The sequence below is a fragment of the Canis lupus genome, chromosome 10 (genome assembly GCF_048164855.1).
Source record: "Canis lupus baileyi chromosome 10, mCanLup2.hap1, whole genome shotgun sequence".
Taxonomy (NCBI): Eukaryota; Metazoa; Chordata; class Mammalia; order Carnivora; family Canidae; genus Canis; species Canis lupus.
Genome location: NC_132847.1, coordinates 35,033,458 through 35,061,062, shown reverse-complemented (window position 1 = coordinate 35,061,062; position 27,605 = coordinate 35,033,458). Strand labels below are relative to the sequence as shown.

Genomic DNA, 27,605 nt, shown 5'->3' with positions numbered 1-27,605 from the left:
CTGTTTTTTTCAGTTCCATTAGCAACTGAGTACCAGATTTCTCCTTAAGCATGCTAGAGAAAAGATGGCTCTGCAAACATCCTGGGGTGTTCTCAGAAGAATTCCACCATTCCATAGGGGGTGTCAGAACATCCCAGAACACCCTGATGTCCATGACTCCACAGGTATCTTGATATGGCATCACTGTTTCCTCTGTAAAGTGCTGATGACTACAGTAATATGGAAAGTGCTAGGGGAAGGGAAAGATATGTTATGTATTTAAGGGAAAGGATGTTACAGGCCTTGGGTCCTCATGAATTATACAGGAGAAGGAGTATTCACTTCACCAAGTACAGAGTTTAGCCATGCTCCTCTCTGAGCATGGAATTTCTGTCTCAGGCTTAATGGTATGAAATGATTGTAGCTTCCTGTCAAATTGATAAAAGCAGTAATTTCAGTATCCCCCTAAAATATTTCAAATAGCATAGACTATGCCAAGGTAACATTGTATTCCTATTAAGTTCTAAAGCTCTCAAAAGTAATTAGAGAAACAGCTACTTCAGCACTGCCTCCCTCCTAGCATAGAAAGGAGAATGGCCTGGACTGGACAGTGCAGTGATCACCTGCTTCACTGCAGAGAAAGTATATTTGCTTTTAGTATAACGGTCCTCAAAACAAAGCAATCTGCATTTTATAGAAGAGGAATCTATACCAGAGAGGTTAAGTAAATTGTCCAGGTTCCATGGCTAATAATTGGCAGAGCTAATATGAGAATATAAGCAGTCAGTTCCATGTTCTTACCCTTTGGACTCAAAGAAAGAAATGCACAAGCCCAGTATAGAAATATGGGGCAGCATAGTATGGAAGCTGAGGCCTCCATTCATATTTTACCTCTGTCACTTCGCTGTGTTACTTTGTGCCAATGTCTGGTATATTAATGCAGATGTGTAGAGTGAGTTATTAGAGTTGATAGAAATGTCATTGGTAGTCAACAGTCAAATGGGTGCAAAGAAGTCTCACTCGTTCTTAGGCAGTTAGAGTTCAGGAGAAGAGAACTGATCCATTTTGCTCTTTGGAACACACAACACTTGAGTCCTGTAAACCACATTCTAAGTTGGATAAGGGATGATCAACACATTTACAGGAGCTTATCTGGGTTGATGAGAGGATTCATGGGTTCTAGAATCATTTGAAGAAAATGCGGTTTTTGTATCAGAGGATTCAGGATATGAGTCTTCTCATAGTTACAAAGACAGAAACTTGTGATCCAGTGTATCTGAGAGTCTCTCTGAGTAGCTCCCTCAGCTTGGACTTGGTAGATGAGAATCGCCCTTTCTCTATGACTATCACTGCATATTCTAGGAACTCACTCTAAGTCCTCATTGCTGTCTGTATTCCAGACCTTCTTTTGTCCTGTTCCCTCCAGCTGTGTTTCCCGAAGGTTGTCCTAGTGTTCACCTCTCTGCCCTCCTCTTCTGGAGGACAGCTTCCCTCAATTTATCTCGTCCTCACTCTGCTTCTTAACATCCTTTTTAATCCCCTTTTTTTGGAAAAAAATAAAATAAAATAAAACCCCTTTTTTGGATCTATTCCCAGAAGTCTTGTCCCACGGTCATGCTTCAACTCTTGGGTTCCAGCCTCATTCAGAACCTTGTTCCTCACTTTGTACTGGAGAGGAATTTAAACATACAATAGTGGGTGGTATAGCTCAGCAGATAGATTTCCTCTGAATGGTTGAAAAGCAAAAGTCTAATATTTAGGTCAAAGGAAGAAGGACACATTCAAAGAGAGCCTGGACAGTTTGTTGCTTTCCAAAGATGTTGTGAAACATATTCAAACACAGATGAATTGTTGGATTTTGTGACTTCTCATCCCATCTTCACTCTAAAGGTTGACAGAGTTCAGTATTCCTGTCACTGGAGAATGGACCTAACTTGAGCGTATACTTTCTTTAGATTATTCAATTCCTATAAAAATCAATTGCAAACATTTATTAAATGATAATTTTATAGCCTTCTTTACTTTCAAAAGACATCTTTAGAAAACCTAGTTTAACTAACAGCACAAGGACACACCAAGATTGACTTAAGCATCCTCTGTTGCCCTTACAGTGTCACTCATTGATGCAGAGTATACCTTCAGAAAAACAAGACATTTAGCAATATGGTTATTTATAGTTTATTTTACAATTAGTTAACAGACTGGACACATTTTGTTACATGCCTGGCATTTGGCAAAATCTGAATTCCTACAGAAATTGGAAAGTGACCTTGAATACAGGGACATTGTTAACTGCTTCCTGAAAGAAGTATTCTTTGTGTCCCCTCTGGATGGACTGAAGCTGGAATTTCAGCATTTTCTGTCTTTCCTGAAGGGAAGACGTTGGCCCATCCTTAGGAAGCAGAGATGCTAAATTTCTGCCTCACTTGATGATAAGTTCTTTCAAGGCAGGGATCAATCAGGGCTGTACAAAATTATAACCCACATGGTTCTTCTATCTTTTAATATATTGTGTTTAAGAAATACTTGTTGAAGATTTTTCCTTAAAATGCGGGCATTTTATCCCCTTCTTGTTCCTTTTCCTTATTCTTCCACGTTTCCTTGGGAAGGAAACAGACTACCGAACAACCTTACTATTCAGCTGTATCTCCAGACTAAATTATGTTAGACTGATTCTGATGTAAGGTTTTTATTTTCATTTGATCAGGTTTTCTTTCCCCCCTTAATGTGAAATTGGCCAAGTATGGTGAAAATATAAAGTAGTTCTGCATTTTTAGCAAATCGGTAATAAAATATATATATGAAAAACTTGCATGGTTTTACTAGGACTTTGGAGTATTCACTGTGTAAATTTTTGACAGAGACATTCCAGAACTACCAGAGCGAGAAGAAGGAGAGGGAGAAGAAAGTGAGCTTCAAAATGCAGCATACAGTAATTGGAACCAGCCCAGGCGGTAAGGACTATTTCTGTCTTCTGCCTAGTAAGTGTTTAAAGATAGGGAGGTGTGGTGTCATGTACTGGATTATGACTTGCTACTGTGACATAGGGCAAAGCTAAGTTTTAATATCCCTACCCTCCATTTCTTCAGGTGTGCGGTGGAGAAGACAATGTGTTATTATACAAGGTCTAAACTAACATGTATATATGAATTTGGCACAAAGGAGGGACTAAATAAAATTAACTAGAGAAAATTATGCATAAGTACTTGGAATGGATAATATTTTCTATAGAGTTCAATCTTAGGTATACCACCAAATGTTAATTTAAATTTTCTCTAGCATTTGTAGCATATATATTCAAAACGTGTGTGTGTATGTGTGTGTGTGTGTGTGTGTGTGTGTGTGTGTGTGTTAAGCAGCTTGTTATCACAGCCCACAGTTATTTTAACCCATACTCTGTCTGGAACCAATTTCATTTATAGTATAAAAGATAGCTTTCCTAAATATGTTCAGATATATCACTATGCATCAACTAAGGCATATTTTTGTGTTCATGCTGAGTAAAATCAAATTCAGTTTAATAGGAATTTATTGAGTCCTGATTACGGATGCAGATGGTTTTGTGAATAACAGAGAAGTATAAGACCTAAATCCTGCCCTCAAGGAAGTATAATATACTTGTACAGGCAAGATATAGAGAGACACAAAATAATTAAAAAAAAATATAAGGTATTTTGCATTAAGTGTAGAATCTTAATCATCAATGGATATCCCCTCTAAACAGATCTACAGGTAACCATCATAATGGTTTCTTGCTCTTAGGAAACACTTAATATGTATTCTACAATGAATACATAAAATACTCAAGAGAGAAAAATTTCTACTCTGCAGAGATGTAATAGAGTTTGATGATTTTCCTTGCTTACATTTAAACATTTTTAGGGTGAGCCCTATTCAAAGTATAGAAAACATTTTATGTTGCTTTCACAAAAAACAGTAAGCATTTATAGCCATTTAAAATGACTTTTTGGGCATCCCTGGGTGGCTCAGTGCTATAGCGCCTACCTTCGACCCAGGGTGTGATCCTGGAGACGGGATTGAGTCCCACATCAGGCTCGCTGCATGGAGCCTGCTTTTCCCTCTGCCTGTCTCTGCCTCTCTCTCTCTCTCTTTCTCTCTCTCTCTCTGTCTGTCTCTCATGAATAAATAAATAAAATCTTTTAAAAAAATAAAATGACTTTTTGATTGGAATTCTTTAAAAAGCTATTTAGTCTTCTTAAATCAAGGTCTCTCTACATCATCACTTGTACTGAGAATGAATATAAATTCTGAACCTGTGGCAGAAAATAGATTATGTTGTTTCTTATTTATATGAAGATAAAGAAAAAAGTAAGTTAGATGAAATTATTTTGTAGATGATGATCATAGTGATAAACTTTAATTTAGTTTAATTTAGTTGGAGGACAGTAATCACAGGCAAAGAAAAAGGTTTGTCAGTTTTAATAATGCTGTTGGAGAAAAAGTAGATTTTAGAAGACAATGTGCAAAATGGTTGGAGTCCAGAAGAGCCATATTAGAATTCTAACTTTGACGCTTTTTAAAATAAATTTCTTCGTCTTTGCTAGGTCTGTTACTTCATCTGTAAAATGAGATTAATAATAGAATCTTAAATTTGGAAAACTCAATGTGATAATGCATGTAAAACTTTTAGCATGGTTCTTAATGCAGAGTGAGCTCTCAAGTCAGTGGTTGGCCTGGTCGATAATCACCACATCACTAATAACTAAGCAAATATTTTGAAAATGTTGGACACAGGAATCATTTTGAAATTTTATTGTTAGGAAAAAGCTAGGTGTAGCTTCTGAACTGGAAGATTTTTATACTTTTAGCCTCAATTTTAGTTTTTACATCAGCCTGAGATATCTCTAAAGGTGGTAACTACCTTATAGAGAGAATATGTCTGGAACTTCCAGAAATCTTAAAGAAGATACCCGGCACTCACTAACAAAGGTACTTCTTTGGGAAAAGTTCACAGAAATGTATGAAGAGCTCACCAAAATAAACAGACTGTTAGTAAATGAGCAAGTGTTATGAATGTGCTTGACAACATGGGAAACATGATGGGACACTCATTTATATTGTTAAAAGAAGTTTACTTTGTGTGGAAATAGAGAATATTTTTTAGCAAAGCATAGATTTTAAGATCATAAATAAGCTGTTATTCTTATTTTGCCTGTGATTTTCATTTACAGAATTGGTAGCAATACTGTATATATCATTTTCTAGCTTGTTACTTTTCTCTCTGTCAGGTGTTTTGAACATCTATCATGTTGATACTTCATTCAGTGTAATTGTTGCAGTGATTTTCAATATATGAATATACACCATTTATTCCCAGGCCAATATTTGAGTACTTAACATTTACTTACTGCTGTAATGATTTTATGCAGTAAATATATTTATTTTCTTATGTATGTGTATGAGAATTTATCTGGGCATGTACCCATAAGAAGAATTGTTGGCTCACAGATTTAAATGTATTATTTACTTTATCAGAAGTTGTCAACTTGCTTTTAAAGGTGGCTGTTCCAATTTCTACTTCAATTCTCAAAATATGGAAGTTCCCTTTTTCCCCACATCCTTGTTACCATGTCATATGATCATTGAAACAAGTTTTTGTCAATCTCATAGTTAGAAAATGGTATCTGGTCTTAATAAACAATGTATACGCAAAGCAGGATTAAGGTGGTGGGGTGCACAGTTTCTCACATCTCATGTGGATTGAATTTTATATCTTGCTTACATTGCTTCAGTAATAATAATCCCAGTCATCATAATAAGAGTAATAAGAGATTGTTTGCTCACTATATGCCAAAGCTTCATTTTGCACTTTGCATACATTCATTAATTTAATCCTCACAGTGAACTCCAATAGAGAGAGACTTACCAGCTCCATTTCATAGCTGAGGAACGGAAGAGAGAGACTAAATTAAGTTGTAGAGGGTCACACAATTATTAAGTAGCAAAAATCAGGACATGAACCCAAGGACTCCGTTCAGAGCTCAAGCAGCCTGGCCTCGGAGCTCTTTTACTTTGCTTTTATGAATTTCATTCCTTATAAGCCTGTGTATAGGGTTCAAGAAAGGCTGCCGTTTTGCCATACAACTAGCTTTGGACATGTTCTATAGAATTTTTCTTTTATAGGTCTCCTTTTTCTGCCCATGGAATGTTTACCATGTTTTGTTCAGTGAGTGAGTCTGGTTCCTCAGCACTGTGGTCACTTTAGCAGCTCTGTTTTTGTGTTTAAGGAGTCACAGCCTTTCTTCTAGAGAGTACACTGTATTTGAAAGCACTTTGCTCTCGGCCAGACCCTATGTAGGTGTACAGAGCTATTATCCAAAGGTGGTTTAAACTCTGTGCCTCTTCCCTTTGTAAAATGGGGCTAATAAGAGTATCCATCTCCTAGGAATGGTGTGAGAATTAAATGAAAGATTGTGGAACTCACCTAGAGAATAATGCTGAGCACATGATAAGCTCTTAAGGAGTATTTGCTGCTATTATTTATTATTTAAGAAATTATAAGAACCACTTTCCAATTCACCCTAATTGCAAAGAATCCTAGGAGACATTTTCTTTCATTCTTTTATTTTGTCCCCTTTTTAAGAGGGTTAAGTAGTCCCATGTATGTATTCTGAATTCTTAAATGTTTACTACAAATGGCTCAATTTACTGACTTCTTTGCTTTGCCATGTTATCTTAGGAACTGCTTTAAGAAACAAGGAAGGACTTTGGTTCTTGTCTTTCACAGAATTCACAGAGTGGAGAAAATGTTGAATATGATTTTAACTAGTTTAGACTATTCACGCAAACATTATTAAGATTCAGGAACATGGTGATATCCTTTCAAACCAAACAGATAAGAGTGGATTACAGATTTTTAATAAGGGAAAATATGCTGAACTCAGGTGCCTCCATCTGACCAGGATTTTCATCTCCCTCCACCCCTGGTACTCTTTTATCCCTGGCCTTTTCTTACTGGAACATCCCTCACCCCATAGTAATCCTTACTTCAATCTTTTCCTCTCTTCTGGGAGCTCCTCACATGGAGGCATGTTTGGACTATACTTTCTTCTTCTGTTTAATGTCCAACATTGTCTCCCTTTCTGCAGCACAGAGCAGATTATAGTCTCATTTCCTCGGATCTCTTTGCTAAGTGTCTCTACTCTTTTACTCTCAGCCAGACGCCTCACTGCAAATGACCTTAGTCATATAACCTAGTCTTTTCATAAGACGTGAACTTAATGCATTCATAGCTCTTCAGAGCTATATGAAGTTATTAAATATGAGTGTCCGTGTGTATTACTTGGGTAGAGGAAGTGCATTCAAGGCAGAGGCAGTAGCAAGCACCAAGGCCCCAAACCAGGAGAACATGCCTGATGAACTTAAGGAATAACAAGAAGATGCTAAAAAAAAAAAAAAAAAAAAAGAAGATGCTGTGGTAGTTGGAGTGGAAAAAAGAAGGCAGAGAATTATGGGAGATGAGTTTAGGGAGATGGTGGTAGGATCAGATCATGCAGAATATCATCAGCCACGGCTTTCCATGCCCTGACCATTATTAGTTCCCAGGTCTGCCTTTGGCAAAGAAGACTTCTGTAGAGATCAGTTTCTGACATGGTGTGTGCAGGAATGTTTTTTCCTTGATTTGATTTCCAAGCTTAGACATTACCATATGTTCAAGAGTAGTTGAATTTTTTGATTATTTAATGTCTGCCATAATAGAGCTCCTGGAAAATGGTGCTTTTATATTGGTCCACGTCCTAGCCTGGAGTGTGAGTCCAGTATTTACTCATAACCAATCACTTCAGGAATACATTAGTGTTGATCAGACCCTAGAAAACACATAATTGGGAAACTATTTAAAATAGTTTTGTTTTACTACTGATTAAAACTTAATAAATTGACAAAATTGGCAAAAAAATAACTTCTATCACATTTTATTATAGTGAGTTTTTAAAAATTTAGGCATAATTTTTGACCATCATTCTACTTTCATTTTATTGAGAAATAATTGAACATACATCACTGTAAAAGTTTAAAGCATATAACATGTTGCTTTGATTTTACATATATTATAGAAAGATTATCACAGTAGGTTTCAGGTCTTATATTTAAGTCCTTAATCCAAGTTAATTTCTGTAAGTAGTGTAAAATATGGGTCACCTTCATTCCTTTCCATGTAAATATTGAGTTACCTGAAAACTGTTTATTGAAGAGACTATCTTTTCTCCATTGAGTATTCTTGTCTTCTTTGTCAAATATTATTTACTTATATTCTTGGGTTTATTTCTGAGCTCTTGATTCTGTCCATTGGTCTATGTGTCTGTTTTATGCCAGTACTATACTGTCTTGATGACTGTAACTTTGTAGAATAGCTTGAAATCAGGAAGACTGATGACTCCTGCTTTGTTCTTTTTTTTCCCCTTGGGATTTCTTTCACTATTAAGAATCTTTTGTGTTCCTGTATAAATTTTGGCAATACTTTTTCTTTAAAATACCTTTGGGGGCAGCCCGGTTTAGCGTTTGCCTTCGGTGCAGGGCGTGATCCTGGAGTCCCTGGATCGAGTCCCACATCGGGCTCCCTGCATGGAGACTGCTTCTCCCTCTGCCTGTGTCTCTGCCTTGCTCTCTCTCTGTGTCTCTTATGAATAAATAAATAAAATCTTAAAAATAAAATAAAATAAAAATACCTTTGGAATCTTGATTGGAAATTGCATTGTATCTGTAGATGGCTTTTGATAGTATTCATGTTTTAGCAATATTCTTCCAATCCATGAACACAGGATATTTTCCATTTATTTATGTCTTCTCTGATTTATTTTATCTGTGTGTTGTTTTCATAGGAGAGATATTTCACTTCCTTAAGTGTATTACTATTTTATTATTTTTGATGCTACTGTAAATGAGATCAGTTTTTTTCCAGAAACTTTATCGTTTATGTAGAGAAATGCTACTTATTTTTAAATGTTAATTTTCTATCCCACAACTTTATTGAGTTCATTGATTATATCTTACAGTCTTTTAGCTGAGTTTTTAGGATTTTTTTATATATGAAATTATGTTATCTACAAATAGAGACAATTTTACTTCTTCCTTTCCAGTTCTGATACTTTTTATATTTATTTTTCTTGCCTGATTGCTCTGGCTAGCCTTTCCAGTACTATGTTGAATAGGTGTGGTGAAAGTGGGCACCTTTGTCTTCTTAATCTTAGAGGAAAAGCTTTCATCCTTTCACACTATTGAGTATGATGTTAGCTGTAGTCTTGCTATATATGGTATATGGTCTTTATAATGTTGAGATATGTTCCTTCTATGCCTAATTTGTTAGAGTTTTTATCATGAACTGATGTCAGATTTTGTCAAATGCTTTCTTTCTTTATTGAAATGCTGATATGATTCTTTTATTTGGTTCTGGTAATGTGATTTATCACATTGCTTGATTTGCCTAAGTTGTACCATTCCTGCATCCCAGGGATAAATCCTGCTTAATCATGGTGAGTGGTCCTTTTAATGAGCCGTAGAAATCAATTTGCTAGTATTCAATTGAGAATTTTTGCATACAGATTCACTCAGCGGTATTACGATATTGTCTACTATAGTTTTCTTTTCTAAAAGTGACCTTTTCTGGTTTTGGTATGAGGATAATCTTCTACAGTGAGTTTGGGTGTTCCTTCATCTTCGATTTTTGGAAGCATTTTAGAAAGATTGGTGTTTATTATTTAAGAGATTAGTAAAATTTACGAATGAAGGCATCTGGTTCTGAACTTTTCTTTGATTTCTTTGTTGGTTACTGATTCCAACTCCTTACTAGTAATTGATCAATTCAGATTTTCTATTTCTTCCTCTTCAGTGTCTGTAAGTTGTATGTTTCTAAGAATTACTCCATTTCTTCTAGGTTGTCCTGTTTGTTGGTGTATAGTTGTTCATAATAGCCTCTTATCCTTTGAACTTCTGCGATATCAATTGTGATAACTTATTTTTCATTCATAATTTTTTCGATTTGGCCCCTTTTTATTTGGTTAGTGTAGCTAAGGGTCTATCAGTTTTGCTTATCTTTTCAAGGAATAAACTCCTGATTTGGTTAATCTTTTCTTTTACTTGTCTGTTCTCCATTTATTTCTGCTGTCATCTTTACTCTCACTTTCCTTCTGCTGAAATTGGAGTCATTTCTTTTTTTTTTTTTTTTTTTTTTTTTTTTAGTTCCTTAAGGGATAGACTTAGGTTGCTTCTTTGGAATCTTTGTAGTCTCTAAATGTTGTGATATATGCTATGAATTTCCCTCTCAGAATTGCTTTTGTTTCATCCCATAAGTTCTGCTATGTTGTTTCCATTTTCATTTGTCTCAAGAAACTTTGTACCATTCTCCTTTCTGTCTCTATGGATTTGACTATTCTAGGTATTTAAGTTCAGTTGTATTGTTTTTGTCCTTTATTTCATGTAACTGGCTTATTTCACTTAATATTTTCAAGGTTCATCTGTGTTGTAACATGTATCAGATTTTCTCCCTTTCTAAGGCTAAGTCATATTACATATATATGCCATTTTGTTTATCCAGTCATCTTTAGATGGACACTTGGGTTGCTTCCACGTTTTGGAGAAATGTCTATGTAATTCCTCTGCCCATTTTAAAATCAGATTGTTTATTTTTTAATATTGATTTTTGGTGTTATCTTTATATTCTGAATATTAATCCCTGTGAGTTGCCTTTTCACTTTATTGATAGTATTTTTTTATTAACAAAAACTTTTAATTTTGTTGAAGTCTAATTGTCTTTTGTTGCCTATGTTTTTGGTGTCCTATCCAAAAATCATTGCAAAACCTGGTGTTATTAAGCTTATCCCATAGAAGCTTTCTTATAAGAGTTATTTTTTTTTTCTTTATAGAGTTGAACTTTGGAGAGAACCAAGCAAATCCTTGGGCATCAGCATTGTTGGTGGAAGAGGCATGGGGAGTCGTCTAAGCAACGGTGAAGTGATGAGGGGCATTTTCATCAAACATGTTCTTGACGATAGTCCAGCTGGCAAAAATGGAACCTTGAAACCTGGAGATAGAATAGTAGAGGTACCCTCTAGTGAGCTTTCTGTGCCAAAGTTCTTCACCTGTTCCATCCTCTTTAATAAGGGAATAATCATCTTTACATTGGTCACTTGACCGAATATGAAAGTAAAATGTGTTTGTTGTTAAAGCATTTCTTTCTTATATGTCCCATTTCATCCATAGTTTTTTTCTTCAGTGCATGGTGATATTATATATCTTGATTCAGAGACTGATATTTGGAGGTATAACCAACATTGGCCCTGAGTTAAAATAATGAAGTTCTGTTTGAAAGAACAAAACCAATTTCTTGAAGAAAAAAAATGAACTGTTTGAAATTATGTATGCATACACAAAATATATCATAACTAAGTTCTCTAACGAGGTTTTATTTCAAGAAATTCTTTGTTGTCATGATCATTGTAGATTAACATTGTCATTTCATTGTAGATTAACTTTATTGGATAAAATTGTTTTCCAAGTTAGTCTTTTTGAAAAATCTTTTATGCTAATTTGCTTGATTATCTCTTATGTAAATGCTCCCACCCCCACAGTCCAGGTTCAGTATTTCCTCCTTCTTCTGAGTGCTGTGCCCATTCATTACTGAGGAGAGAGAGAGAGAGAGAGAGAGAGAGAGAGAGAGAATGTATGTGTGTGTTTACACCTTCATGTATGTGTAACTTTGGTATGTGCAAGAGAAGTATTTAGTCAAAATGTTCCTAATCTCTTAATTCAAAACAAAGTATGATATTTTAAATAGACTGTTCTCCCAGGGTCACTACTCATTTACTCAGCAAATATTTCTGGAGCAGCTGTTGCATTCCAGATGCTATGACAGGCTCTGGGCATTTTGCAGTAAACAAGGCACCATGCCTGCCTGTCAAGTGTGACAGACTTAACAAGTAATCAAGTCACTTTAGAACCGTGTGGTAAATTATTTGATTTAGTTTTAGTTAAGAGAGTAGAGGCAGGGTACCTGACCCAGTTTTACTAAGTTGTCAGGATTTATAGAGGAGAGTAAAAGAGACAGCTTCCCAGTAGAAACCAACCACTTTATTACGATAAGGACCATTACATTTAGTTTATACAAGTGATTGTCTCTCATTTTCTAAATCCGTATAACTTACCATTAAAATGCATTAATTGTGTAGAAGAAGGTTATAACATCTGAACCACAATTGTAAAATGAACATTTTTAGGATTTATTTATTTAGTCCTTAATGGTTGATTGTCTGTGAGAGCTGAAGAGGGAAGAGGATTGAGACTTGGGAGGACAGAAGGGCCAAGTCTGTTTGGTCTTGTTTTTTCCACCAGCCGTTTATAAGGAAGAATGATGGGCTTGGCTTGTTCTCTCTTCCTGCTTCCTTGTCTCTCATTAGAGGATATCTTAGCCCCTTTTTAAAGAACTCTTTTTTCACTCGGCTACTATCTAAAGTTCCCAATTTCAGATTATCACAGGGCAGTTTATTTTATGGATAATTAACTGTTAAATACCTTTAGCCTAGGGAGGAAAAAGTAAGAACTATTTATAATTCTTTCTAGAAAGGATTGATCATAGTTTTTACCAAAATGTTATTTAAATGTATTGAGGGAGTTAAAGCATTCCTTTCAAATTGAAGAAAAAAGTATTTTTGTGTGTGTTGTAAAGTATTGTGTGAAGTTTAGTATTGTGTGAAGTATTGTGTGAAGTTTAGCAAAAGTTTGGTTTATTGAAGGCTATTATGTATGGGACTAAGTAAGAAAGCCTTAGGCCTCTGTAATCCTGGGTTTTCTGAAACCTATCTTTGCCAAGTTTGTGAAAGTGTATTTATACTAGACAAGTAGAAACCTACAAGGTATTCCATTCTAAGGATACAGTTCTTTGGACTGGAGCAAAGATATTTAATGTCCTATTAAATGTTTCCACAAATGGAGTATATAGTAGATGTGAATACTAACTTTTATTCTACAAAAAATGAAAGGCATTTTTAATATGCACTGAAATGCATATTACATTATCTAAGTATCAGCCCGGGGGAGGTTTTCATTTGCATGGGTATAATTCTTTCAAAGGTGATAATGTTCTATGCAGAGATCTGATAATGATTTTCTTTTCCAGAATTGTGTATATTTCCAATCTTGCTATTCTGTTGTGTATACCACATTTTGGTAATTGGAAATGATAAATGATGATAGTATCCTATAGTTTTCTGGCAGGATTAGCATTTGGCCTTCAAACTGTTTTCCTTCCTATTCATATATAGTACATAAGCTGAGCTGATCATCACCCAGGCAATCCAGGGTCAATAAAAAGTTACAAAATAACATTCATTTTCAAGCTATTTATAAAAGAATTACTAACAAGCACAAGTTCTTGGCTTCCAGCTCCTGTCGTGTCTACTACAAAGATTTTTCTGCAAAACTAATCTTGCCATAACCTGATTTTTCTGAACATCAGAATTTTGTTTTTAACTTGAAGCTTCTCTAAACAGAGAGAAACACACAAAACATCGCCCACTCATTTCCCAGACTAGTCTATAATGAATCAGGAGAAAATTTGTACAGTGACTTTCATGATGAAGTCATTGCTGCAAGGCAGTTCCCCTCTATTATTTCTTTAATGATTTTGATTTATTAAAGGAACAGTTGCTAGTATAAGGAAAGTAGAAGCAGAGCCTTCATTTCAACTGATTTTTGTTTCAGTTGACTATGGGAGATGGAAATCAGGGTTCAGAATAAGAGACGGCAAGTTTGCCAGACAGATGAGAAAGGTCTGGAGTCTCACAAGTAGTCTCAATTATTTTTGATCAGATTTTCTGGGAGCCTCACACAGGATCCTCAAAACTCCAGATCCACAAATTGTTCTGTTGTTTTGTAGCTTCTTGAAATGTTAAGCTGAGGCCTTCCATTGCAGGTGGATGGAATGGACCTCAGAGATGCAAGCCATGAGCAAGCTGTGGAAGCCATTCGGAAAGCAGGCAACCCCGTAGTCTTTATGGTACAGAGCATTATAAACAGACCAAGGGTAAGCAAACACAAAGGGCAAGGTAGGCAAATCCAAACAATGTTCAACTTGGAATCTAATGTATCGAGGGCCAAGTTGTCTCTAGGAACAGGTATCCAGTCTTGAAATCTCAGGAGACGTGTTAAAATTTTATATATATTTTTTTAAATTGAGCTGTCCTGAAAGTCCCTTCTACCTGTTTAATAAACACTTCAAGTCTATTGAAAGCACACAGAAGTAGGATTTATTGGTGGCCATAGGTATCTAGATAGATAATTATTAGTACTCACTGTATATATATATAAGTTGTTAGGAGGAATGTGATATAATCACTTAGCTTACTAGTGTGTGACCTCTGAGTTCCTGAGAAGCCAGAGATTACATTTTCTTTATACGTATATCCTCTAGATAGAATTCCCAGCTTATGCAATTGCACGACCACCTGTGAATATCTTCAATGTATTTGTCCCACTGAACATTGTACATAGTGGAAATTTAAGCAGTATGTTTAAATATGCGTGATTTCATAACTGCTGCTTCCCAATCATGATCGCCGTCTAGCTCTTCATCACTAGACAGCCCCTGGTGGAAACAGAAACCTACTAGCCCATTTTATCATCAGTCATGACAAGTCAAATGGCTTTAAAAATATTTTTAAAAGTACAGTGAATGCGTTTAAGGAATGTTGATGGAGAAGACACTAAATAAGTCTTTGTATATTTGATATACTCTAATGATTCTGAAGATGAAAATTACTCCAAGATTAAACTTTTTTTTTTTTTACTATTCCTTCTTTATATCTCAGTAAAAAAAGATTATTTTCACATGCAACACTTCATAAACATATTTGGGCCACATACCTCTTGAAAACTTTTTCCAAAACATACATGTTTACTGAAAAGTTTGGGTATCATTTCAGGAGCTTCCTAGATTTCCTGAAACTTACAGAGGTTCTACTTCTGGATTTTAGTCAAAACAAAACAACTGCTGTTATACTGATTGTCTTTGAAGTACCTGCTCATTAGCTTTGAGGGTTGGTTGTCTTTAAAAGGAAAATGTGAACATATGTGAGGGAAGTTAACAGAACCATCTAAAACTTTAATATATACAATTATTTTATAATTTATCATTTCAAAATTAAGAATATAAGACATCTGTGCTCAAATGATAGAAAGAGAGTAGCAGGACAGCTCTGTAGACCAGTAAAAGTAACTTGTTAGTGTGCTATGCAAGGAATTCAAAGTGACCAAATTTATCCTGTTGGTCCTTCCTTTGTTATCAAGACAGGTGTAGCTCTGGTCTGGGTTCACTGTAAGAAATGAATCTAGTAGTTCTTAATGTAAGCAGTTATCTTCACATCTGCCGTTTTTAATCATTCAGTTGTTTATTGTTAGGTAATAATTATCCATTCAGATGAGAAAATCTGCCAAATGGTCGGGCTGCATCATGCTGCATTCTCTTCAAATGATATTCAGTTTGTTTAAATAACTACAAATCCTTCCACATTTGTTTCCATTTATGTGTCAAACAGATACAGCACTATGGTGTTGGTGAATGGCTGTTTCAGTTAAAACTATTTTGTGTGTGTGTGGGTGGGTTTTATTCCTTTTGTTTTATTTTTAATTTCCACCTTTTATATCATGTAGGACAATACTGTAAACTGCTGAATAGGATTCTTCATAGTACTTTTAAAAACTTAAACTACAACATTTCTTTCAATGCCAGTCACTTTCTAATGAGCTGGGAAGACTTTCTCATAGACTTGGAAAACATTCCTGTCTTACTTTCTGAGGTATAATGACACTTGAGTTTATAGAAATCATTCTGGGAGAAATCTTGTCTAGAGTGACATGTTTAGTCAAGATACATGTGACAGGATTCGAGATGTGCTACCTCCAGATAGGACACCCTGGCATATTGAATATTTTAAACTGAAATAATTTAGGAAAAGACAGGTGCTGGAAGGACTCTGAGATCCCCCCCTTCTCCCCTGGAGCAGGTCATAAAAACCCTCATGTGAGAGGTCCCCTCCCCGTACCTGGAGGAAAAGAACATCCTTACCTCCAGAGATGCAGGGGCCTGGGTAAGGATCTGAATGAATGCTAAGTTTGCCCATTTCCCCACTTAGCTCATACTCTTTTGTCCTATTGAGTTTCCCTGTCTTTCCACTCTTCAGCAAACCTAGTGTCAAAATAGTCATATTTAACCATTTCTTCAGGTCTTCATTATCTTATGAAGGCTCTGTGTCACATAAAAGTTAACATTAAATCAGTATAGATACTTTTCTCATGTTAATCTGTTTTTTATTACAGAGATCCAGCTGAGAACCTAAGATGAATAGAGGAAAGATATTTTTCCTCCTCTACATATGCATTCAGCTTTGGGAAATCAGAATTACTTTTGCATTTCAAATGAGATATATGTACTCTATTTTCAGTGATTTACTTCCTTATGAAAGAATCATGTCTTGAGTAATCTAAAGGAAAAAACTCACAAATACATAAGAGTCTCTTAGTGGGAAATGTTTTATTTGTAGGTGCAATAAAACTTCAAAAAAATCTTATATATAGGCTGAAAAGACAGTCCCTTTAGCACATAAACTATTTGAGAATCAGAACTTCCCAGAGCTGAGAATAATAATAGTAAATTCCATACTTACTGATTTATTCCTGACAGTTCCATCAGTTGGACCACATTTCATACCAAAGGGTAGGCCCTATTCATGTGGGCCAGAGAATGTTTTTGTCTTCCTTGTGCTTCTTAGTTAATAATACTTCCATTCCTATCAGCCCTTCGAATTATAAACAGGAATTTCATCGATTTTTTAATAAGAAATGTGGCCTGTTTCTATAAATCTCTTCATAATAATAGATCTACCACTTCATTTGCTGTGCTCATGCTGTACTTTTATACTTTGCTATCAGGGCCAAATTCTAATCCTCTAAGAGTTGGACATTGAAACAAATAAAAAAAAGCAAAATAAAAAAACTAGAGCTCTCTCTAAATATTCCATTTCCAATATTCATTCCATTGGCATTATGGTTTTTATTTTCTTTATCGTTCTATAGAATTACAAAGGAAATGTAAAGCCTAAAAATTCCATGTATGAGGATTGGAAATAATTTCCACCTTCCATAGCATTGAGTTATTTTGCCTAAAATATGTTTTTAATCTCTGCCTAGTCATTTTTTCCACCTTAATAAATGGTCCTGTTCCTTGGCATTTGTGATCTTTTCTTTTGTAAAGTAGGAGTTGACATTTAAACTGAAAAGCAGAGAGAAAGTTGAGATGAGCAGAAATGTCATTGTGCCCATTTCTTTTTCCCATCTTCCCTCTGTAGGAAAAACATTGCAAGAAGAGCAGATTGAAAGGGTAATGTGGCATAAGCTTTAGTGCAGGCATACTGAGGATAGAGTCTTTCCAGAGTGTTCTCCCAGACAGGGTGGTGTCACATGACAACCTCTCCCTACTCTTGATGCTTGCCAGTAGGACTTTTTTATAGACAGAAGTAACACAAACATTTAATTGGAGCCAAAATGAATTTTAAATGTCTGCAATTTCCCCTGAAAGATGTAGTCAATAAAAGAAAAAGATAGCGGGTATGAAAAGAAGGAGAAGAATTTATTGTGCTGAGGAAATTACTTTCCTATTTTTTTTAAACTATGAAAATGCTAAATTCTATCTGGCAGTCATCCTGCCTTTAATATGTATATTCAACTCCAATAGTCCTAGCGCAGGGCATATCTCAAGCAAGCCACAAAATCTATGAGAAACAATCTAAGGCAGGACCCTCAGATATATTCAAAGCCTCATAATTCCCCCTAATATGGGAACTTTTATAGGAAAATAAATCAGTGTTTCTACCTCCACAGAAAGTGGACAGAAATAGAGAATACCACTGAACAGTGGTTCATTTCTTTAAAATTGTTGATTTCATTTTTTTAAAAAATGAAAAACTGTTGATCTGAAGCAACCTTAATCTCTAGCCTGAGTATGAAAATTTTCTTTCCTGGGAAACAAGATAAAAGAATCATGAAGGTTACCAGTGATAGCAGACAAATGTTTAATTTGCATTCAGGAACAGATAGACCATCTTTTTATTTTTACCAAAAAAAGCATCATTTGCTTTTAAATATAAACAAAAAAACGTTTATGGTTTTAATTTTGAAACTGTTTATTGTTCTGCATGGAACATAGATTAATATAGAAAGTGGGCAAAATTTATGTGTGTATGTCTGTGATAGTGAAAATAAAAGAAATTTGGTATCAATTTCACAAACTCATTTCCTCCATAGTTTATGGCCAGGTTGAGATTCAGGTGTAGATCCAGGTCACTGGAGGTAAACCTTTAGTTCTAGCCTGTTTAATATGATGTTGTTATTAGTTACTAGATCTGACAGGATCTGGTTTCACACTGTTATTTCAATCAGTACTTTGTTCTTAAAACTGAGTTGTGTTAAATACATTTCTTTTGCGCTCAGCGCCTCTTATGTTTCCTTTTAGAAATCCCCTTTGCCTTCCTTGCCGCACAACCTTTACCCTAAGTACAACTTCAGCAGCACTAACCCATTTGCTGATTCTCTACAATTCAACGCTGACAAGGTTGGATAATGCCATTGTCTTGCCATTGCTTTTTGCAAATGTTTCGTTCTTTGTTACTATGCCTTTGTCCTAGTTCACTGTTTACTAAATTTGGGCAGGAAAGAAAAAAAAAAAAACAACTGTGTGTTTGGAGTGGGCATGCAAATCCTTTCTTAAGCACATTTTTTTTTGCCAGAGCATATTCATTTTTATGAAATTAGATGGCCTTCCTGAACAGTAAGGGAGAATCGTGAGTCCAGTGCCTTTCCTGTATTTGGTTGTGAGTTAAATTTTCTGATATGTAAATTTTTGTTAATTGCCAAATACGTGAACTACTTTCACACAAGATTGATTTAAAGCCTTGTATTCGTTTAAGTCCTTCTCAGACTTATACAAGGTGGTCCTAAAAAAAGACCTTCTGTGTGTTAATCTCTCTACAAATAATTGTGTATATGCAGGAGTGTGTTGAATATTCATAAATTGAATGTCCATGTAAATATCTGAATCAGGAAACATGTAACTGTTTCATTGCTTGGTAAACCTATACTTGGATGGACTCATATTTTGATGAAATTTCAAGCCCAAAATTGAAACAGAAACTTACAAGAACTTGTATATTATAATTTGATCGTGATAAGGAAGAAAGCTTTCAACAATTTCCAGAAGCATTTTATGAATATTCATTGGATTTTCATGTTGTTGTAATATGGATAACCAAAGATTCTGTATCTGAAGGAATATGTTTTCTGTTACTGTAGGAATTACAGAATTCAAGTAGAGTTACCTTCCGTTGTTCCCCAACTAACCCTTTTGCTCCCACACCATTTAAGGTTTGTCTCAGTGTGAAATTTTCGTGAATCAGTAGGTGTGTTACAGTGTGCTATGTGTGTATGTTATACATGTGTGCATACATGGCATGGAGTGATTTCAAATGCACTTTGCATTTTTTTTTCTTTTTTGCCAATGAAGGCTAGCTGATCTTCGTTAAAGAGTTATATTTTCACGAAAAAATCTTAAGAAGTGTCAACAACAAGCTAATTACATGATTTTGTTGAGAATGAAGGTTTCAGGAGTAGTAAAATAGAACACCTAATTGCCCCTTTGTAAATACAGGCTTGTATTTGTTTTATGATTAATCAGTAATGTTAGGACACTATTTCAGTTTACCCACAATATGAAAACGTTGTGCCTAAGTAAGGTCCTGAGCAATTTTTTAGACTGGCAGATTTTGTTTTTTGTTGTTGTTGTTGTTGTTTTGTAAATGGCAGCTGAGGAAAGTTATGAAGCAAGATCTCTTACATTTGCATCCATAAATTTATTAAAATTATGGGAAGTTTAAAGCAGATTTTGTTCCCCTTTTTAGAAATCAGATGGGCTTAATTTAGACTTGCTAACATTTTCTGTTATTATAATTTTTTTATTTTAACCAGAAGAAAATGTAAATTATATACTTTCCCCCTCCCCAACCTTAGTATATTAAATGAACCTGGATTGGATCAAATGAGGTTTTTTATTTGGTCATTTTCATTTGCACATTGTTGATTTGAGAGTTTTATGGCAGAGCACTGTTTATTGTTTGCACTGGTACTTTTGGTCTGATGTGGCCAGTTGTGTGTAAACCAAACATTTTAACACAGTGGATTCTGTAACTTGAAAATCTATTGCCTATAAGTTTCTATCATTCAATTCTCCTTTACTTTGCCAGGAAAACAGTACTTGATGTTTATTGGGTTCGTTTTGGGGCAGCTTAGAATCCTGAAGTGGTATCTGAATCAACAAAGAAAGATCACATTCAGTGTTATATAGTTTTAGTATTAGGTAATATTCTGTGGTATTCTGATTCTTGACACCAATGAATAATTCCTAAATATGTGTGCATGCTTATCATTAGATGTGTTCTATAGGAAGTTTTTATAAATTGCAATCTTTTTCCAAATACACACATATAAAACAAAATGAGGTATATCAGAAGGATTTTTGGAAGGATAAAGGATACAGTGAAAGAGAGGAAAAATGTATGTTCAGGGCCTCAGGGACAGCTTCATACTACGATTAGAACTTCAGTGGGTATCTTTGACCATTGAATTAGTTACTGTCACTATGGAAATTGGAGGAGACAGCATGGCATAATGGAAAGTGCATTGGATTAAGAATTGAGGCAAAACAAATATAGTACCAGTGTGATTTTGAACAAATCTTCTTATGGCCTCAAGTTTTTCATCTGCAAAGTGAATAAAACAAATTCAGTGACTTACGGGCCTTTCGAACTCTAGTATTCTATTTGATAATCTATAATATAGGAACCTGATACCAAGTCACTTTTTTGAAATAGGACCCATAGCCCTCAGTGATGGCAAGTATGCCACACTTTGGGTTTGTATGAGGTGGTCTCTTCCGTTTTCTCATTTACCTTGTGAGCTACCTTGACAAAGAGATGATGATGTTGTCCCTTAAAACTGAGTCTGTGTGCTCTGTGCTGACAAACTGGCTCCCCTGGTAGGTGAACCTGCATGTGTCCTGCTCATTTTCATGGTTCTGTTAAGAGAGGCACTTGGAGAGAGGATTCAGGTAGCAATGAGGAATTCTTTATATATATAGTCTCACAAGCAACCTGTGAACTTCTTTAATTGCTTAATTAACTTACTTGTTAACTTTGTCCTAGTTTCTTGGAAGACTTTTCTAGATCCACAGAATCTTGCCCATGCCCCTGCATATTTATGAAAACTTTTGAAAGAGAGTTTTTTTTCCAAAAGGAGGAGTTTGTCATTGAAGCCTTCAAATTGAATAATTCATTGGCCTAAAATACCAAAAAGCAGTTTAATGAATTATGCTCTGAACATACTACTTTGTTTGGTATATTTAAACCTTACCTGAATCCTGTCTGCCTATATATATATATATATACATACACATACACACACACACACACATATGTGTATTTTTTTCCCATGATCTATGTGTCAGGTGTTTTAGCACCAGTTTTTGACATTATACTTTTATTTCTTTTGGGTTTTTCTTCGTTAGACTGCGCATACCCACTTCATTCTTCCTGTTCCCACAGGCACCCAGTCAGTCGGAATCAGAGCCAGAAAAGGCTCCCTTGTCCACTGTGCCTCCGCCCCCTTCTTCAGCATTTGCAGAGATGAGCAGTGATCATACACAGTCATCTGCAAGCAAAATCTCAGAAGATGTGGATAAAGAGGATGAGTTTGGTTACAGCTGGAGTAAGTTGCCTTTTGTGATATATAAGAGACGTTAAAAATAGCTGAGTTTCTCCAGGCTTATGCCCTGGATGGTTAAGTATGTTTCAGCTTTAGTTACACATACCGCAATTTTGTGTGGAAAAATTACTGTTTGTTTTGCCTGAACACAGGACACATTCTCCAGGCATGAGATCATGTTCTTCCTTTCCGTTAAAGGACCCGTCCTGCTAAAGCCCATTTTGCCATTTGTGTGAGAATTAAAGGGGGCAGGGCACTCTCTCAGAAGTACGGGATGACCTTGAACAAGTCATTGTCCCTCTCCAACCTCAGATTCCTCACTGTAAAATGTGGTTGCTGCTGGTATTTTGCCTTGAACTCTGGCATTTTTGGTACTAGCGTGGTAATGTGGAATAATTGTGGAGATGAAAATTTGGGATGTCTGACAAGTTGTAAAACTGCTTCTAAATTTTTGCCTAGTGGCCATTCTTCTTTGGAAAATACTGTCCTTACCCAGGTTGCTAACATTAAATTTGAAATGTCTGAGAAATGCTAACCACCATGTCTGATGCACAGGAAGCATTCTAAGGCAGCTGTTATTAGGATCATTGCAGTGTCTCTTTTTTTAAATGAAATAAACCTTTTTACAAGGAAATGTTAAAAATTTAGTGAAAAATTATCAATGTATCAGTGTTTTAAAAAGTTTTATTTTAAAAATAGAATTATTTCCTTTAAGAAACCATGGCATATGCTTTTGGGGAGTATACAGTGTATAAAAATTGTGCTGCTAGATTCTAGAAGGAATCAGGAAGTGACAGTTTATGAAGTTGATGCACTTAAGAATCAATATGGAATGCAAGACATCAGCTGCATAGTAACATAATTTGTAAAGTTTGCAATATTCTAAGTCTATTTTCAATAGAATCGATATATTGCTAATCTGTTGAGGTGGCCAGAACGTACTCTGAGAACATGAGACAGAATGTTATGTCACAAGCCACCCCAGAACTTAATGCTTTAAGGAAACAGTTTATTATTGTGTCATGGTGTTGAGGTTGACTGGGCTTAGCTGCGCTGGGCTCACTCACATGGCTGGAACTTCGTGTTGGCTCCTGGGTGGTTGTTCATCTGGGCCTATGTGGCCTAGGGCACCTGCATGTAGTCTTATCTTCTCAGATTCAAGAATAAATTCTACCTCTTGAACACATGGGATGGGAGAGTTGAATGATCTCCTCTAATTAAGACATGTGTCCTAAAGCTGAGACAAGCATCTTGATTGTCTTACCTGATGGCTGTGTGCAATAAGAAAATATATTCCTCTTATTCTGGATATATGTACCAAGCAGCTGCCCAACCAGGTGCGACATGCATGCCCTTTTTCCTATGGGAGAAAAGGTTCCACTGACCAGTAAAGATAAATCCTCTAAATGTTCTGTTCTCTGCAAATGACAAAGTGGCACTCCATTTTAATCAGAGTCTTTTGAGAGTTTGTTAATGAATCCACCTAGGTGAACTGATCTGTCCAGACCCTCCACTCTCTGTGCTTCAGATGCAAAGAAATTTCCTCAAAGTTTGGTACTCCAGGAAACTGGTCTTGACACACCTGCATGGCCAGAGTTTAGTTTTTTTTTTTTTTTTTTTTTTACAATTTGGTAATTGGGATTTACATTTTGGTCCAAGTAAATGTCCTTTTGAAGCTAAATAACCTTTCATAGTAAACATCAACTGTAAATTAACTGAGTACCTGTGATTTTGTTGTTGTCGTTGTGTGTAGAAAATGTCAGAGAGCGGTATGGAACCCTAACAGGAGAGCTACATATGATTGAACTGGAGAAAGGTCGTAGTGGTTTGGGTCTAAGTCTTGCTGGGAACAAGGACCGATCCAGGATGAGTGTCTTTGTAGTGGGGATTGATCCAAATGGAGCAGCTGGGAAAGATGGTCGACTGCAGATTGCAGATGAGCTTCTAGAGGTAAGTTCTTGTGGAAAACGCTGAATTTACTCTTGTTGAATTGGTGTACTGGAATCATCAGTTTCCAGAAAATCCACTCGGGCCCTATTTGGTGACTGAGAAAACTATTGCTTGCCTAATAAAATAGATGCACTGCAGCAAATTTGGCTGTAAACCAGATCTCTGCTAAGTAGAGTCCATGTTCCCATTAACTTCCATTAAAAGGTTGTGACTGGGTAGCACCAGAAACAGTTTTTGCCCCAAGACAGTAATAAAGATCACACTTCAAAAACATTTTTTTGTGTGCTGCATTTTTATTAGGAGCTTTTGAAAAGCCAAATGACCAATCCCTCTTCAGTAATGAGGTTGACCCACTGGACATTCTGGAAGTTGAATTCCTATGGTAGAAGTGATGAGGGTGGGGTGCCATGGGGTCAAGGTTAAGGCTAAATAATGAAAACAGTAACTCAGCCATCCAAACAAAATAAATTTCTGGACCATACTTTATAGTGTTTCGAATTGCATTTGCTTGTTGTGTTTGTCCTTGACTTCTGGAGGCTGGGATCCACGTGTCTTCAGATTGCCTTAATATTCTTTCTTGCACTCTTGCTTCTCCACTGGCTGGCACGACTTAGTCAGGAGTGGCTAAATGATCAGATGCCTTGCACTTCCCAATGGGTACCGTTCTGCTTCAGCACTTTTCTGCTTCCCAAATCCCAAATCTGCCTTTGGGAGTGCTTTTCCCCATGGCCTCATCTCAAGCCTGGGTTTTGAGATTAACTCAGAACTGTGATCACAGGGGACTTCCAGGGTAATCTGTGCAGGTCGTTAGTGCTTCCAGGAGAGCCTGTGCTTTGTACAGAACACACTGGAAGCCTGGTGCCTTTAGGAAGTTTACTCCCTGCTTACCTATAGTGGGTCCAAGTGATGCCTTTGTCATCTGTGGGGATCAGACCACCTGCATGTCATTTTATTTTATTTTTTTTAAAGATTTTATTTATCTATTCATGAGAGACACACAGAGAAAGAGAGAGAGGCAGAGACAGAGGCAGACTCCATGCAGGGAGCCCGAAGTAGGACTTGATCCTAGGTTTCCAGGATCATGCCCTGGGCTGAAAGCAGTGCTAAACCGCTGAGCCACCTGGGCTGCCCAACCTGCATTTTAAAGTTGGCTTTAAACATGGGCTTGTAGGGACACCTGGTGGCTCTGCAGTTGGGCACCTGCCTTTGGCTCAGGGCGTGATCCTGGAGGGAGTCCTGGGATTGAGTCCCACATCGGGCTTCCTGCATGGAGTCTGCTTCTCCCTTTGCCTACGTCTCTGCCTTTCTCTCTGTGTCTCTCATGAATAAATAAATAAAATCTTTGAAAAAAATAAAAATGCTTGTCTTCATTCACCATCACAATCAGGCTCATGCTCTGGGAAGGAAAACACATGTAATATTTTAAAGGAAGAAAAAATGACCATTTTATTAGCTAGATAAGATAAAGAATTAGCAAAATTAAGATTTCAGGTTCAGTTAATGCTATTTGTTTCTCATAGATCAATGGTCAAATTTTATACGGAAGGAGTCATCAGAATGCTTCTTCAATCATTAAATGTGCTCCTTCGAAAGTGAAAATAATTTTTATCAGGTAAGCATTTTCTTTTCCTGGTTTACTAAGTACTTTTTGGTCTTCAATTCAGAGTTCCTTAATTGAAAATAAAACATTTATAAATGTATGAGTGTTATAGTCCCAGTTGCAGAATTTTCTCTAATAATCCTTCTGAGTCTTCAAAGTAAAAGAATGGAAATAATATGAATCATTATGCTATGATAGGTCAATGCTTTTTCTTTTAGAAATAAAGATGCGGTAAGTCAGATGGCTGTATGTCCTGGAAATACAGTAGAACCTTTGCCTTCTGCCTCAGAGAATTCTCAAAATAAGGAGGTATGTGTCTTGTGTTTGTTTCTCTGGGATGATATGATTGATAAACTATGTATTAATTCAGCGAACAATTATAGAGCCCTTACAGGAATGCTAAAAGAGAAATGACTCATGGTCATGGCCCCCAAGGAGTTGATAGCCTTGTATAAGAAACACTCATGTAAATAAGCACACCACTTACATGAAGGCCATCAGTAGAGTCTGCATAGGGAATAATGAAGGTAGAAAAAGTTGTCAGGTCTCCTTCAGAGATAGTGACAATGACTCCCTAGGTGAGGCGACACATGGAGTATATGTTGGAAGTAGAAGATGTGAGGGGCAAAAATATTCCAAGCATAGGGCATGGACTAAGGAATGGCATGGTGGCTCTGGCAGATACAGGGAATGAAAATTGCAGAGCATCACTGAATAGTGGGAGATGGGGAATGAGGAACTGGTGAGGGAAAGGGTCATTGAGAAGGAGGAGATAGCGTCAGATCATGGGAATTGTGATGGAGGCCTTCTTTTTGAGGCCTTGGGGAACTCAAAGAATAGGAGTTATATTTTTAAGCATTTTTCTGGAAATCATGTAGAGAAAAATCAGAGGTTTCAAGGAAGAGAAGCCAAGATAAAGGGAGTAAGAAAATCATTGGAGTAATTCAGGAGAAAGATAATGATGGCCTGAACTAATGCAAAAAAAAAAAAGAAGAAGAAGAAGAAGAAGGAGAAGGAGAAGGAGAAGGAGAAGGAGAAGGAGGGAGGGGGAGGGAGGGAGGGAGGAAGGAAAGAAAGAAAAAAGAAAGAAAAGAAAGAAAGAAAGGAAGAAAGAAAGAAAGAAAGAAAGAAAGAAAGAAAGAAAGAAGAAAAAAGGAAGGAAGGAAGGAAGGAAGGAAGGAAGGAAGGAAGGAAGGAAGGAAGGAAAAGAAAGAAGAAAGAAAGAAAAAAGAAAGAAAGAAAGAAAGAAAGAAGAAAGAAAGGAAAAAGAAAAAGAAAGAAAGAAAGAAAGAAAGAAAGAAGAAAAGGAAAGAGAGAAAGAGACAAAGAGAGAAAGAAATGATTATGTCAGAAGTTTCCGAAATTTAGGATCCAACTTAGCAGTACATTATCCATAGTGAAATGTACTCAGTGAGGAGCAGTGAGTGGTTGAGAATCTATTTATATGACAAGTATTTATTGAGTATCTGCCTTATATCAGGTACTGCTTTTGGGGCTGGGAATGGGCTGGTGAATGGAACAGACAAGATGTAGAAGGCTTCCAGATGACTGACTTGGTGAATGGCTGACTTCTACCAAAATAGAAAAAAAATTAAAAAGCAGATAATTTGTAAAAATGGAAAACACTCTAATTGAGGCACCTTAAGAAAGAAGTGCCTATTGAAAAGCCTGGTGGAGATTTACATTAGGACATTTGGTCTACAGTTTAGAGATGAATTCCCATAGATGAATATTGGTCATTTGTTAGCAGTGGGATCTGAGGCTCTTAAGTACAGAGAATACCTAGAAAAGAGAAGAGGGCCAAGGTCAGAATTATTTAATAACAACAAGGAGGAAGCCTAACAAAGAATGGTCAGAGGTAATGAGGAAGGACCAGGCGGGTATGTTGCACAGCAGTGGAGGAGCACACATTTCAAGAAGAAGGGTATATTCTACAATCTTGAACGCTGCGAAGAGGTCAATAGAGTCCATTGCTCTTGGCGCCTAGCTGATTACTAGTGTTTTCTGAGAAAGCAAATGATGGATAAAAAAAATTAGGATAGAGAAGACAGTGATTAGAGGATAATATAGACTTTAGAGTGTTTTGGTGGGACTTTGATATGTGTAAGTTTCAGATACTCGTTTAGGATGGATAAAAGAACACCTAGAGAATGAAAAGCTTAAAATGAGAGGAGCCATGATGATTGCAATGTGAGAAGGTATAGAAATGGAAACTCTCCCCTAAAGGGGTATATAAACACTGGCCTTATCTGTCCATGAT

At 36.3% G+C, this 27,605-nt stretch overlaps 1 protein-coding gene across 15 annotated transcripts in view; it reads left to right on the top strand.

The window, feature by feature from the left end:
- MPDZ (multiple PDZ domain crumbs cell polarity complex component) overlaps positions 1–27,605 on the top strand; it is a 161,222-nt gene that overhangs the window by 107,662 nt on the left and 25,955 nt on the right. For 7 of the 15 annotated variants that reach the window (XM_072841364.1, XM_072841358.1, XM_072841356.1 and 4 more), the window contains 9 exons: positions 2,841–2,933; positions 10,860–11,037; positions 13,904–14,014; positions 18,497–18,595; positions 19,333–19,404; positions 21,636–21,798; positions 23,549–23,745; positions 25,266–25,357; positions 25,564–25,654. In XM_072841364.1, the coding sequence (XP_072697465.1) occupies positions 2,841–2,933; positions 10,860–11,037; positions 13,904–14,014; positions 18,497–18,595; positions 19,333–19,404; positions 21,636–21,798; positions 23,549–23,745; positions 25,266–25,357; positions 25,564–25,654 (1,096 nt within the window). The remainder of the gene's footprint in view (positions 1–2,840; positions 2,934–10,859; positions 11,038–13,903; positions 14,015–18,496; positions 18,596–19,332; positions 19,405–21,635; positions 21,799–23,548; positions 23,746–25,265; positions 25,358–25,563; positions 25,655–27,605) is intronic. The other 8 variants (XM_072841363.1, XM_072841357.1, XM_072841367.1 and 5 more) reach the window with 5 other exon arrangements.